Source organism: Drosophila gunungcola, chromosome 3R (assembly GCF_025200985.1).
Source record: "Drosophila gunungcola strain Sukarami chromosome 3R, Dgunungcola_SK_2, whole genome shotgun sequence".
Lineage (NCBI taxonomy): Eukaryota > Metazoa > Arthropoda > Insecta > Diptera > Drosophilidae > Drosophila > Drosophila gunungcola.
In genome coordinates this window covers 3,601,607-3,616,386 of record NC_069139.1, presented here as the reverse complement: position 1 = coordinate 3,616,386, position 14,780 = coordinate 3,601,607, and the positions used below count along the sequence as shown (strand labels likewise).

The 14,780-nt window shown below is 38.5% G+C and overlaps 1 protein-coding gene across 14 annotated transcripts in view; it reads left to right on the top strand.

Annotated features, from left to right (window-relative positions):
* Nucleotides 1–14,780, top strand: part of LOC128262711 (cytotoxic granule associated RNA binding protein TIA1) — a 100,901-nt gene that overhangs the window by 78,057 nt on the left and 8,064 nt on the right. For all 14 annotated transcript variants that reach the window (XM_052997211.1, XM_052997267.1, XM_052997158.1 and 11 more), the window contains one exon: nt 8,673–8,748. In XM_052997211.1, coding sequence (XP_052853171.1) covers nt 8,673–8,748 — 76 coding nt within the window. The remainder of the gene's footprint in view (nt 1–8,672; nt 8,749–14,780) is intronic.

Genomic DNA, 14,780 nt, shown 5'->3' with positions numbered 1-14,780 from the left:
CGCAAGCAATTTGCATGTTTGAAACCGTCATTCCCTGCACCACCCAACCATGGAACCACCCAACCACCGAGCCACCCCATTCACCGACCATCAACCACTATTGGGGGCAAACACGAAAGGGGCCGACCGTGTGTGGCATCATGCAGAAATCGGGGACAGCGTTAAAGTAGCCTTATCGCCACGGCATCAGCTTCAGTTGCAGTGGCCAACCGAACCAACAACTTCAATGTGGACAGTTTCAAGCAGTTTTATTGACGTGTGTCCGGGCGTGGTCACGAGGGGATAGCTGGCTAACTGGAGATCCCAGGGATTCAAGGAGATACGCTACTATACTATACTATATATAAAACGGGGTCGGTGTTGCGGTGTTGCGTTATAAATAACGCCATTCGGTTGCACTACGTTTAGCCTCTGTTAATCGAATTTATCCATTCTCTTCAAAGCCTTAAAGTTTACGAGAAAGATTTTGCGGGAATTGCTCCGGCCCGGCAATAATTCATGTCAAATCATGTCAAAGGAAGAGCACGGCTAAAGGCTATATCTTATATAATTTATTGAACACACACACATACAGTATGCGGAAGGAAAAGTTGCTGGATTTGCGTGTGTGTGTGTGTGTCTGTATGGACAACGGCGCCATTTTAATTTGATTTTACCAGCAATCTTTTTTTCTGCTGCTCAGCCCTGTTGGCGTCGTTTTGGCCATATGTGACAGGACTGACCATTTAAGGATTTTAGCTGATGAGAATTCAACTAAGCGGACGCAAATTGAATAAAAAGAATTGCCAAATGTCAGGCACAAGGCACAGGCGCCCAAATTTAGGCAAACGAATTTTCGCAAATGGGAATTCAACTCGCGTTGTAGGTCGTTTTTCATATCTTTTGGAATTAACATGTATGAGATAATAAATGGTAGTCTTATATGATCAACACTTTTAACTACGTCCTTTAACAAAATTATAATACGCCAATCGAAGTCACTACAGAATTGTCTAAAAAATAATTAACAATTTTTTGTTACAATAAAGATTTGCTTATATTTATTATTTATAGAATGGTATAAGAACCAATTAATTTTTTCTTTACAAAGATGTTAGACTTAGGCTTTCCTTTTGTTCAGCCGAAAAATAGTTTTCATTGCATTTTGTACCCTTTCAATAGTAAATCCATTTCAATAAGTTCTTGAAAATTTTTATTAATATAGAATTTTGTATATTTTATTTAAATTTGTTTATATTTAAATCAATGCATAACTCCTTGCATAAACTAATTCTATTTAGCATATTTTTGAAGCTCTAGCTTTTCTATACTTCAACTGAAAATAGAATTTCATCACGTTTAAAATCTGCGATCAATTCAGAAGATAAACCTTCGCTTTCATGAAACGGTTTCTCCTGTTTTTTTTTTTTTTTTTTGACATATTGTTTTCTCTTCGTTCCTTACAAAGATCCTCGTATTGTCCAATGTGTGCATGTGGTATTCTTTGTGCGGTGCAGCTGTTGGTATTTCCGCGTGGTTTTTGGCGGTACTCTTTCGGTTTCTGTGTGTTTTATTTGCTTTTTTTTTATCATTTTTGGTTTTTTTTTTGCGGCACATCGTTTATTATGCCAAGCGAGAAATGCAATATTTTCTCCTGCGCCGCTACGTGGCCGACAAAAATATTTACAATTTGGCAGAAGCAGTGGCAGTGTCCCTTCAGCGCGGCCCAGTGGAACCCCCACCACCGCACCACAGCACCACCGTGTTGCCACCACACAGCGGCAGCTGCTATAGAAACGGAAGCCATAAAAGGAAGCGCACTCCATAAAAAAGGAGGCCACACACCATTCGGCTAAGCTCAAAAGCGGCAACTTCAATCTTTGAATGTTTTATTTACTGCAAAATCGATATGGCTTTTTTCCTCGCATTTCTTTACGTGCTGCGAAAAGGGGGTGGGGCAGCAAAGGGTTAAGGGGTGAGCGGGCTTAACACACAAGTGCCAAGCGTAACGAGTTGCATGCAAATTTCTCCTTTTTGTTTCTCGTTTTCTGCTCTGAAATATCACCACCACCGCAGCCCCTCCCTCTCCAAAGGAAATTTCAATAGCAAAGCGGGAAAAAGCGATTGGGGGGCAAACGGGAAACGTTCAGTGTCCATGGCAAATCACACACCACATAATTTTCCCGCTGCACTGGAGACACACACATACTGATGTACTGGCACACACACACACATAGACACACACACTCACACACACACAACCAGACGCGTAATGGCTGCCCTGGAATTAGTGAGACAGCCGCTGCTGCGTCGCCTCTGCCAGGATCCCCAAGCGCATTACGTATGCATGACGTTGGCAGGACGAAAAAGGATGGATAAAGGAGGGAGGAGCACGAGGGTACTGAGGCTGGAGCGGCCACCAAAGCAGCCGCGTCGCATCGTGAATGGCGTAAATGCCTGGACAGGAGTAAGAACCGCCTCTGTTCCTCCTCCAAAAAAACGAGGAAAACTAGCAACACAAGTCAAGCAGCCACAGCCACCAGCCAGGCGATAGATGGCCTTTCCATACACTCAGAAAATACACCATCAAGAACTAGAAAAGTTACCCTATGTAGAAAAATAAAAAAAAATTATTTCATTAATTTTGAGTTCATATTATTACTGCATAGTTTTGCCTTTGTTTCTGTTTAATGGATAACCTTCAAAAGAAAAGCTCAAGAAAAAATGAAAGTTTTGGAAGAAATAAGAATTAATAATGAGAGTATAAAGAATAATGGTTAAATGTCTCTCAAAATATCATTCATGTATAACAAACACATATTCTGATCTTTTCAAAGGTCATAACTCACAAATAATATTTCCCTAACATGAAGGCAATAAATTAGCTTTACGACTTAATAACTGAAAAAGATATTAGAAAATATTACTTTTGATAAGCCCATATAATTGCTTAATTATATGAAATTTAATCAAAGTTGTGCCTACAAAATGTAATACATTTCAAGAATGTTTTGCAGCTATAAAATAATAAATATTTTTATCTACTAAATAAGATTTATACATTTTTGAACAATTTTACTTTGAAAAAGTAAAAAAAAAAGTAAAATTGAGTTAACAATTTTTTCTCAGTGCCGGATAGAGGAGTAGTGGGAAATAGGAGCAGTTGGGTGTTTGGTCTCAATGCTGATTGCGATCGCTGCCGGTTTGGCCATTTTGCCACGACTCCCGGACGTCGGGTCCCATGTTGATAATTCGAAATTTGTATTCCAATCTTCAAATTGTCTCCAAAAAGGAATTGATTTTATGCAGATGAGCATGAAATTGTCTCAATGCGAGTTTTGCATGTTGGTTGGTGTAAATAAATGTAACGATGTCTGGGCACGGGGACAAGAACAAGGACAAGGACGTGATGAGTGCGGATTTTCTCCGCTTTTTCCGTTTGTCTATCTGTGCTTTCTTTTTTTTTCGGTGCCATTTTGGCCATTTTGCAGAGTGCATGCGGCATCAAAGATGCGACGTTTACGAATTTGTAATTCACAGCAAATTCAGCACGGTCTGCCGTTTGGATTTCGGTTGCCGAAACCGCATACATATTTCGTAGAACTCAAATTTATTACTTAATTCTCGGGGACGGCAGATGCCACTGGCCGGAAAATCAAATCAAATAAAAGAAGGCAGCCGCAGTGAAAAGCTCATAAAATGCTCCAAGAAATCCACTTTAAATATTTGGCTAACCAAAAAGCCGGCCCCAATTTCCCACCCCATTTTCCGAAGCTCAAACAATGCGCTGGCTTGCATTTCATTTGAATTTACAACTGTATTCGGTATTTGAACGGGCAGCGAAGTAACTCAGCCACGCCCCCACCACAAATCGAACAAGGAAATGGAAATCATCATCATCAGCCATCAGGGTTATCGGCGCAGAGGAAGCCAATAAAATGCAAGCACGAGACAAACACAAATCGAATAAAAATGGTTGGTGAAAAATTCGCTGTGGAAATTCAAAACTGGGATGCGAAAAAAATGTAAAAATGTGGAATAAAAAACTGTGCGCAGTCAATAGCCCCCGAAATGTAAACATGGCCAACAAAAATATTTCAATATTTCAAACACGCAACTCAATGGCGATGTCGATGTCGATGGCAATGTCGATGTCGATGATGATGATGCCAACCCAATGCTGTTTGAGATGCGATGCGATGCGATGAGCTGGCATAGCAAACTTGGCCAAAAGGAAATTTAAGGACAACCGAAATTCATTGATTTAGTGCCAGGGATTTTGACTTGGCTTCAGCTTATATATATTATCCATTCTATATTCTACACTCTCCCATGTGGCTATACGCGATGTTATCGCTTTTCATTTGTTTGCACTGCTGAGTAATTTGTGTTTGCCATTGCTGTGTTGATGTGTTTAGCATGTCCTGCCACCCACATTCCAATCCGCCGCCCCGATTTGTAAATTATATGTCTGCCAAGTGTGCCGATGGGGTGCAGATATCGTTCTTAAAGTGGCCAGGAAATTGCAAATTGCTGGTTAAGTTGCGTAGGCAAGTTACGCCCCAATAAATATGTTACTGGTCGATTTCTTGGCCATTCTAGCATTCCTTATGTCTATATTTGAATCGGCGATAAAGGGAAAGTAATGGCCATATTGTTGGCAACACGCAAGGATAAGTTTCGGATGAGGTATTCCCCACATTTCCAGATCAAACTCAAATATATGCTTGGCCTGGAAAAAGCCCACTCAAACTCAAGAGCCATATCTCTTGCAGTTATCAATGGCTTCGGCTTACATTTCCCATTTTGACTATCGTGGTGCACAGAAATCCCATGCATAAGTTTATTTCGCCAGGCCAACTTCGAAGCGTCTATAAATCATGTATGCAATTTTAATTTAAATACAAAAGAATTTCCAACACATGGCTGGGGCTGAATCGGGAGCTGCTTTGTTGGCATTGTTGGCATAAACCAATTGCAGAGGCCAAAATAGCGGGGACTGCACAACTAATGCGCTCAGCGCGCACCGCAAACATTCCTCCCTTTCCGAAAAGCCAAAAACCAAAACGAAAACCCGAAAGCCAAAAAACACATAGATCGGGCCAAGAGCTACTCGAGTTTCGGGCCAAAGGCTTTGGGAATAAAGCCAAAAAATATGCACTATAAATAACCACATTTGTATGAGTTCGTGTGCGCGTGCATGTGCGTCTATGCGAAATATTTTGTTTAACGTTTATAGTTTTATGCACTTAAGATGGCAAAATATTTTCTTTTTCTTCTGGTTAAATTTATTTTCGAGTATCAGGCACATAGCTTAAGCCAGAAGCAAAACTTTTGCCAATATTTGTAAAAAATATATTGATTGGCCTGAGTCGAGGGTAAAGGGAGTAATATCAGAAGGAGGAGATGGCTTTTATGCATGCATGTGCATACGGATTGTACTTATGCATTTATCCTTTCCTTGAGAGTTTTTCAAATTTTCCATTTGTCTTTTTGGTACGCTTTTTTTTGGAAAGTATACAAGAGAAATACTTCCCAACAACAATCTATTTATATATTAATCTTCTAGTATTTTAAAATAATAATAATAAGTAAACCAATTTATTTAACATTATCAAATGTTAACCTACTTTATTTATATATCAAATACCTATGTACAAATTTTTAAAAAACAACAAAACCTTTATCAAAAATATATTACGTTTTTCTTGATTAACTATATTTTTATCATACAAAATCTCATAAAATTATAGTGAAAGAGTATATGAAATGCAGTTTTGCATACCAAAGTTTTGTGGTTGTCTCTTGCATCTCCCGAGCGCCTCACACTTTCCACATCGACTTCGTCGCTCAATTCTTTGGACAAACATTGGGCACAACTGCTGCCACGCCCCCAAGCCCGATATGTTCCGCCCCCCTTTGGGTGCTGCCGTCGCCTGCAAATTTTGCAAGCTTTTCGTGCATGATAACAACTGTGTGGCAACGCAGTTCGAGGGCCATCGATGCTCCTCCACGGAAATCTCTTGGCTTGAGGCACAAAGGTTGTGTTTGTTTTCTGTTAAATGTTCAAATATATTATTGCAGCCCCGGAGATTCGAGGCGAGGCGAAGAGCACTTGCAGACATTTTCGAACTCGTATTTACATGCAAGCAGGAAATTGTACACCTCCTCCAGAGCTTTGCTGTGTGTTGTGTCTGCATGTTAAAATATTCAAACAAAAACGTTATGAAAATATGAACTGTGATGTTTATCGATTGTGAAATATGATATACCCTGGGGAGATGGTGGGCAGGCGGTCTCAAAGGGAGTGCACACACACTGTCCTGGCCTTTAATTTGTTAGCACAATCCTTCCCGATGGCATTCAGTCCCGCTGACAGGCAGACGTGATGTGTGTACTTATGCACAGGCCAAAATTTTACAGTTTTTTAAATGCGTAAATATTTCTAACTTGACATCAGTTATATATTTATATAATCCACAATATAATTTTTAGGCTATATATTTTGTTACGTTAAATTCAGGCTTTAAAATATCAAAATTTAGTTTAATTTTTTAGATTTTAGATTTAGAACGGACTTAAATGTTAAAACCACCCATATATTTACATCTCATTGATAAGTAAACTAACTTAAATACAATAGATATTCAGCTTTCGCTGACACTTTTTTTTCTATAGCCACCTTTTCACCACGTTATTTAACAAAAGTGTATTTATGTACACTCTCAATGTTTGTTCTCCCGTTTGTTGTTTGCTGGGCATGCCGTGTTTGTGTGTTTGTTTGCGTGCCAGCCAGAAAACCTTTCGCCTGACCAAGCCAGACGAACCTCGGCCCCGAGCAATTGCAGCCGAATTCCTCTGGTAGCTAATAAATATTAAACTTTAATTAAATATGTTTTTTGTTCGATATTTATGTGTGCATCGACTGAATATCTCGCTGGCAATCGCATTGCAATTTCGCTTCTGGCCAGCCCAGCTATAAATTTGCAGCCTTGAAGCGCCAACCGAGCCAAAGCGCTAAAGGCCATTAAAATACGTTTCTTTTTTTTCGCCGGCCACTTAACAATGGTGGGGGGTTGGGTGATGGGAAAAGGGAAAAGAGGGGAACACGGGGCTAAACTAAAACTCATATTAAAAATTGACTTTTATCGTGATTTACAATCAAGTTGGCCTTTTTTAAATGCCGTGGTCGACATGCGGGTTTTGCCTTCCTGGCTCCGACTGCACTTTGAAAAAATAGACACACACAAAGAAAATGAAGTACCACCTCCAGCGAGTGTTTCCTTTTTGGCCTACAGTTTTCAGAAGAGGGAAGTTAACAAAAATATTCATTAAATTTCCTTTTTTTATTGCACTAACAAAATAAGCATTTAATTGATTGAGTTTAATTGGAATTTTTTTGTCTATTATTGGTAATCTGAACATGAAATTGATTTATTCAAAAGGTTGGCCAAAACGGGATGCTTTCAAAAAATTTAGTTATTAAATTCCTATTTTCCACGACATGAAAACTAAATAAAAATTACTTTTAACCTAATCATTTTTTATAAGGATACACAACTGCATTAATTCAAAAAGCTGACCAAAGAGAAGGGTTCAAGGAATTAAAAGTTCTTGAATTTTTATTTTCCACGAAATTTAATTATTATCTTAAAATAATTGAACCTTTTATTTTATTTTACAATAATTCAAAAAAAAAAAATAGATAACAGAACGTATGCTGCATTAATTAAATAGACTGACCAAAAATTGGGAGCTCAAAAAATAATACGTTGTTGAATTCTTATTTTCCAGGAAAAGTAATTAGTAGAGAAAATAAACAACTTACACATTGTAATCTTATTTTTGAATTTTGACTTCATTTTTTTCTCCAGCTACATATGCAATAAAATATTTAATTCTATTTTAATTTGACGAGTTATTTAAAGAAGAAACTACTTCGAAAGAACATTTTATTTCACGACTAAAAAATTTTGTTGTTACATTATTACTTTGAAAAGAATATTTTGTCAAATGAGTGAACTCAATTTTTTTCGCTGTGGCCTAAACTGGTTGCCTAGTTGCTCCGCCAGCTTGTTGTTGCTGTTGCGGTTGGCCCGCACACTCGCACACAGACATATGTGGGGGCGAACCAAAGGAAAGGAGGGGAGGGAAGTAGGTCTAGATATTTCTTCGTGGCTTAGATTGGACGGGCTAACATATTTAAGCCGAATGCTGACGCCCGATTCTCGAGCAGTGTCCACGACATGGCACGACACGTGGTTTGGTGGCTTGGCGGGGATATGGGCACCGCTTTGGAATCGCTTGGCAAATCCGCTTTTGCCACGCCCACCGATACACCCTCGAAGGCGGTGGCCTGCACTCGATATATCTCTGCACTTCCATTACGAAATCCCTTTCTCGGCAATGGTTTCGGCTTTTCCTGCGCAACGCTTCATATTTTCTCACCCGTAATTTCATTGGATTTCCAATGTCGACATCAACTTTGCCTCTTGACTTTTACTTGGCCTCGTGAAGAGCCCTTTTTTGGACTTTATACCCATTGCTTTCGGTTCAAAAGTGAATAATCATTAAGCAGATATCTCTAAATTACCTTAATAAATAACATAAAGCTACATTTTAATTGTTTCTCCTTGCAGTTAAAGTTTTGAACTTCAAATTAACTTTATTTTCATTTTCTTCCTCTTTTGCAGAGACTGCAGAGTTGTGCGTGACCCGCAGACGTTGAAATCAAAGGGCTATGGCTTTGTCAGCTTTGTCAAGAAATCGGTAAGCTATGCCAGCAGATTTGCAACATCAAAGGCTTCCTTCGCAGCCAATTAGAAATGTTTCAATCAAACTCGCATTAGTCGCTACACAAGTTTAATTTTCTAAGTAAGCACACAGACAAAGCACCTGCTCATATCGTTTTGGTTTTTGGGGAAGTTGTCAAATGAAATCTTAATTAAAACAAGTGAAAACTTTAGCTGACGTTCCAGAAACCTAACATATCAAAAGACACCTGTGGCTTTGCCATCCTTTTCCCAAACCCCACACTCAAACAGACACACTCACATATTTACCCATCATTTCCTTAAGATATACATAAGCCAAGGAAAAGCCAAACGAAGCGCACACATTTTTAAGATTTAATGCATTCTGCTTTTCCTCTTACCTCGCTTAACTGCCAAGGGGCGAGTATTTGATTTTATTCTCTTCCTCATGGACACACTCGTATATCAAAAGCGTGTGCGGCTCACGAATCTGTAATGTTTTTTTATGGCCACAGATGCAGCGAATCTCACGGGTTCCCGAGGCTGGAAAAAATACCCAAGAAATCCACCCTGGGGCCACTGTAAACATTTACACATCATATTCAATATGTTTAAACCGCAACTGATAAGGGTCCAAACAACTGCTGGCAGGACTCCATACTCCAGTGTGTGTGTGTGTTGTGATTGAATTTTATGTGTTTAATAGGTAGGAAATTCGACACAGAGCCATAGAAACCGGGAGACTGGAACTTTTAGTTATGGTTTATGGGAGGTCCTTGTGGTAAAGCCATTTCAAGAAGAGCTTCTCTGTTTAAGGACAAGGGTTTAAGAATGACAGCTATTAAAAATTAGCTTTAGAACGTGTTCTTGATGTAAATAACATGTTTGTTAATCAGCCAGTTATGTATACTTTTAATAGGAAAGTATTTTATATTTTTTTATAACCAATCCTAATAAAACGCCTTGACTGGTTAGAGAAATTCATAAATTTCCAGGCATAAACAGGGCTTAAATCATCAAAGACGGCAGAGTTAAGCCAACCGAATTACGTGTCAGTCAGCCAAGCAGAAAAAATGCGCAAGCTTTAGGCTTAGAACCCAAAGTCTCACAGTCACACACGGTTATATACTGATTTATACTTTTGGGAAAAGCCAAATCAGATGCCGAAGAAGGCGTAAAAGCCAAAGGTGCTGCTGGTCAATTAAGCGGAAAATGCTCAATATTAATTATTAAATTTAAATTCTAATGCCGTGAAGTGTGCGCCAGACATGGCCCACTAATTTGGCAGGCAAGCCAATGATTTGTTTGACATCGAAGAGAGATGAGCGCGGATTAGCGTGGAAATGTGTCGTGTACAAATACAACATAATCTCTGACACTTGCCTGCTGCCACGCCCCCTTTCACGTTCCGCCTAGCTGTCATCTCTATATATGTATATTTAAGCCAAAGCCGAAGTTTCAGCTGCGAAGCTTTTGGCAACTGACTTGTTTTAGTTGGAATTATGACCAATGCGGCGTATACTTAATGCTTTTCCCCAGCTAACTAGTTAACTTTTTGTGCTGCAAGTGGAGAATGGGATGCCAATTTTCGAACTTTCTCGATTAGTTTCGATGCAAACGAAAAGAGGAAGAAGTGCAAACACACAAATGCGCACACACACACAGTCCAAATAGCAAACTCAAATATTTCAAATTAAGTTTCTCGACATGCGTTTTGTACACAGAGCCGGTACGCCCTAAGCCGCCACGCCCCCTCTTGTCCCCGATCCGGCGTCGCTTGCAGCTGATTTAATGCAAATTTTATTTATGCGAAAAGTTTTATTAAATTTTTGTGCAAAGTTGATATTTTCTGTGGTTTTGCGGAAATTGAAAAGTTATTTTTCGAATGGCTTGCTGCACTCACACTCAAACTCACTGAATACTCATGTGTGCAGTGGCAACTGCAAGCGGAAAAGGAAGAAACAGTTTTCTTTCATTCAGCACTTCCGTTTGCCGGCGTATGAAATTTTGCCAATCGCCAGGGCTTTTGCTTTTGCGTTTGCATAAAGTATATAGAATAAAGCATAAAGCCAATGCCAAAATGCCAGATCCACTCAAGCATCTCGAGAATTATTTAACGCAAATTGTTTGGCAACATGTTTTAAATAAACACCACTACCAGAACGTCTCCTCTGGCTGGCTCCCATTTTTGATTTTATATTTTTTTTCCGCTCTCCTTTGCGACGCATACAAATTGCCATAATTTAATAACCATCAAGGCAAGCTGAGCATTTTTGCATGGGATGTCGGGAAGACGATGCCTGTCTGCGTGTCATTAGCATCATAAATCACAACAACAACGCCGGCAAGTACGAAAAAATGTACGCAAACATTAAACGCAATAAACATGTCGATGCCAGGCGAAGAACACATTCAGAAAAATCATATATCAACATCAGTGGAGTTATATTTTAAGGTTTATTTGTTCTATTTATATACGTGTTTAATCTCCAGAGGGCTTTGAGGGTCTTATTTGTTATTTTCTCCAATATTAAGGTTTTGTAAAAAAACATAAATTAAATATTTCAATATATTTATTTGTTCAATTCGCACCAATGTTGGAAAAAAAAATTGTTATTATTATTAAGTAAGCAGAAGTTTATCTTATAATAAAAATTATATGTAAAACGTTGAAAACAAATTGTAATATCTTTTAAAAACGTAAGAGATTTTTCTTTCTATGTAAGAGTACTTCCTGCTGCTTAAGCCCCAACCGAAATGCTAATGTCTGTCGTCATTGTCGACGGCTTCTGTTATTGTCACACAGCCGAGGCGTATTAACATATTATTGCATACTCACACGGGAAAATAAAGAAGATCAGGAAATTCAGTAAAAAGGAAAAACCACCGCCTGCTGCATCTTGAGTGGCTTTTCTTTTTGACACAAAACTGATTTGCCAACGTTACGGAGACAAAAGAAAGCTCAGGGCCTGAGATGCATTTAATCGCATTACTCCCCCCTGTCTTCCCTTAGCCTTTTTCACGACAGATTTTTCGTTGTATAATGCACTTAAATTTATTTAATAGTTGCCATAACACAGAGGGGAGGATGGAATGAAAAAAAAATTGTGCAGGACGAGAAGGCAAACGAATTGACAATGTGTGCAGCGAACAAGATATAATGTCGACTTCCCGGCCACGCCCCCTCATTCTTTTCATCATCTCCTTGTGCAGTTCATTGTTGCATTATTATCATTTGTTCTTATTGTTGTCGCGCACAGAATGCCTGTGGTTAACCTTGCACCACCCAAACACCCAACCACCCAAACCACCCATTTGAATGCCAGTTGTGATGTTTCTTTTATGATTCCGCTGCGTGTTGCTCCTGCTGGCTGCCTTGTCATGTGCATGTGCACTTAAATTAAAAGGCATTCCGCATATATTACCCTTAATTTGCGATACGTGGCGTCTTGGCAGCGCCAAAATGGAAAATATCATCAGCAGCTAGAAGATTGATTCAACTTTTCGATGCTAATTAATATTGGACGAATATTTAGATATTTTTTTAGTTGAAAACAATTGCCTCAAAATAGTTTTAAGTCTTATTTCAAAAACATAAGCCCATTAAAAGCTGTTAAACATATTATTGTTTTCTGTAACACAATATTTTATACCCAACGCTAAGGCAGAAAAATTTTAAAACTAAAATAAATCAATCAAAGATGTTTTAATTTTGGAAATTACCAAGAATTTTAAATACAATGGCCCAACTCTATTAGGGTCATTTAAAGAAACATATTTAAGGTTTTTTTCATAAACAGAAACACATTAAACCCATTAAAAACTTTTTAGCAATTTATTGTTGTTTCAGGGACTTTATTTAATATCCAATGTTAAAGCTAAAAGTGACTCTCTTAAAAGGCAGAACTATTTAAAAACCAAAAAAAAAACAATCGAAACTTAATTGACTCAAACTCAAAAAGGGTAATTTGAAGTAAACAAAAGTATTTGTAAGGTTTTATAGTCCAAAAATCAACCATTCAAGAACTTTTAATTTTAACTGGACAAAAATCTTAAAGCTTGATTTTATCTTGGTTTTACCATTTCAAACTCAAAAATAAATCAGTCAAAACATAATTGACCCTGATTTGTGACAAAACATATGCAAAAATCACAGATAATTGATCAAACAGATTTCTTGGCCATTTTATAATTTTCTTAATTTATTTCTCTGCAAACCTATCTGCTCTTTAAAGTTGCTTCCCCACTCAGCCTTAGTGCTTTTCAATTTATTTAATTTCAAGCCAGGCAATAAATCTGCTGAAGCGTACAAAACTCGGTTATAAATATAAATGGCCTGGACATTCATTTTATGCTTTCCATAATAATTCAGGAACTAGTGATTTGAGGGCGATGTAGGGACACAACGGACTACAAACTGCCTACACACGCATAAGCTCGAAGGCAGTAGCTATAAAAAATGGGAAAATAGAGGGGCGTTTTGGCCGAATAGGAAACAACGTACAGAACTGACATACATACATAAATAAATCCCATGGAATTATTCCTTGACAAAAATGCGTTCTAGCGTGAAATACTGATTTTTTGGTCAACAACTTGCACAAAAACCCAAACTCCAGTGTGTGTGGTCAAAAATCGAAAAGCGTTTTGGGCCTAAGCGGAATGAAAACAGTTTTTACTGTTGACTGGGCCAGACAGATTCGAAAGATGACTGGGCCTTATCTGCTCCATTCGATGACCACATCATCATCATTATGCCAAGGCATCATCATCATCATCATCATCATCGTTGGAGAAGTCGGCAAATGGAAGAGCATTTCCACTGAGCAAACGATTTGCCACTTGAGTTGTCTTACAAATATCAAAAAATCATCATCGGAACTGCCTTCTTAGGGGGAGTTTTATCTGACCAGCTTTAATATTCAACTTGGGGTTGCTTTTTGTTACTTCTTTCACGCTTATCTAAATAGCCACGTTAATGAATCTGACCAGAGAACAAAGCTAAACCGGCTTAGGAGTTGGGATGGCAAAACCTTTTAGCCCAAACCAAAAAAAAAAAAAAACTGAGCACTAAATACTGGGCGTCTGCTACCTTTTTAAGACAAAACGGTCACCGAAAGAAAAGCCAGAGCCAGAACCTTTTTATTTTCCCTGAATGCGTCCATGTGTCGTGGTGTCTATGTGCAGGCGGGATTATCCTCTTTTTGTTGGCCTTTTTTCACCTTCCTTCGCTACAGTTTTTCCTTTTCCGACCGGCCTTTTCCGTTCTTGGCACAAACCATTTCCTTATTGTTTTAATAAACATTGAAAATGTCTTGCTCTCTCGGCTTACGGTTGTTTTACTATGTATACTAGTACACACAAAACGTCAGCCGCAACCAGCGTCAGCCCCCATTTTGTGGCCATAAGATAAAGGGCTCGATCCCGGCGAGATCCACATGAAAAGTATGACAAAACCCTTTTAAACCACTTAAAAATTCTTCAACTTACTTTTGCTTTTCTTCATTCGCCTAATGAAGGTATTTCGCCTTTTTGGTTTCGTTGCGTTGCGTTCCGTCCCCTCCCAAAAAACTTTGATAAGCCCCGCCTCATTTCCGTTGTTAGCCATGGTCCGCAGCATTAAAGGCTTCTGCGCCTTATCAAGTAATCAATATTTACAAAAGGTTTCGGTCTCAGTTGACTTTACACAAGTTTCGCTGCAAATTGAATCTGTACGCAACGAAAAATGTTCTTAAATTTTGAGAGTCGCGAGCGGAGGAAAAGTTTTTGTCCACCAGCCATGTCCATGAAAATTAATTAACTTATCCCGAAAGCGGAAGTTGTCATTTAGGAAATTTTCCAGCGACAAGGAAAAACTTCGACACAGGCCTGAACTTTTCATCAAAGGGGAATTAATTTGTGAACTGGTACAGAAAGTGGAACCAGAGCGATACAAAAAAAAAAAACGATGACTAAGAAACTAAAGCTTTTTAATAAAAAAGCATAAAAATCGATCTGAAAACTAATAATTAAGCTTTCTTTAAGACACAATTATGGTATTTTCTTTCT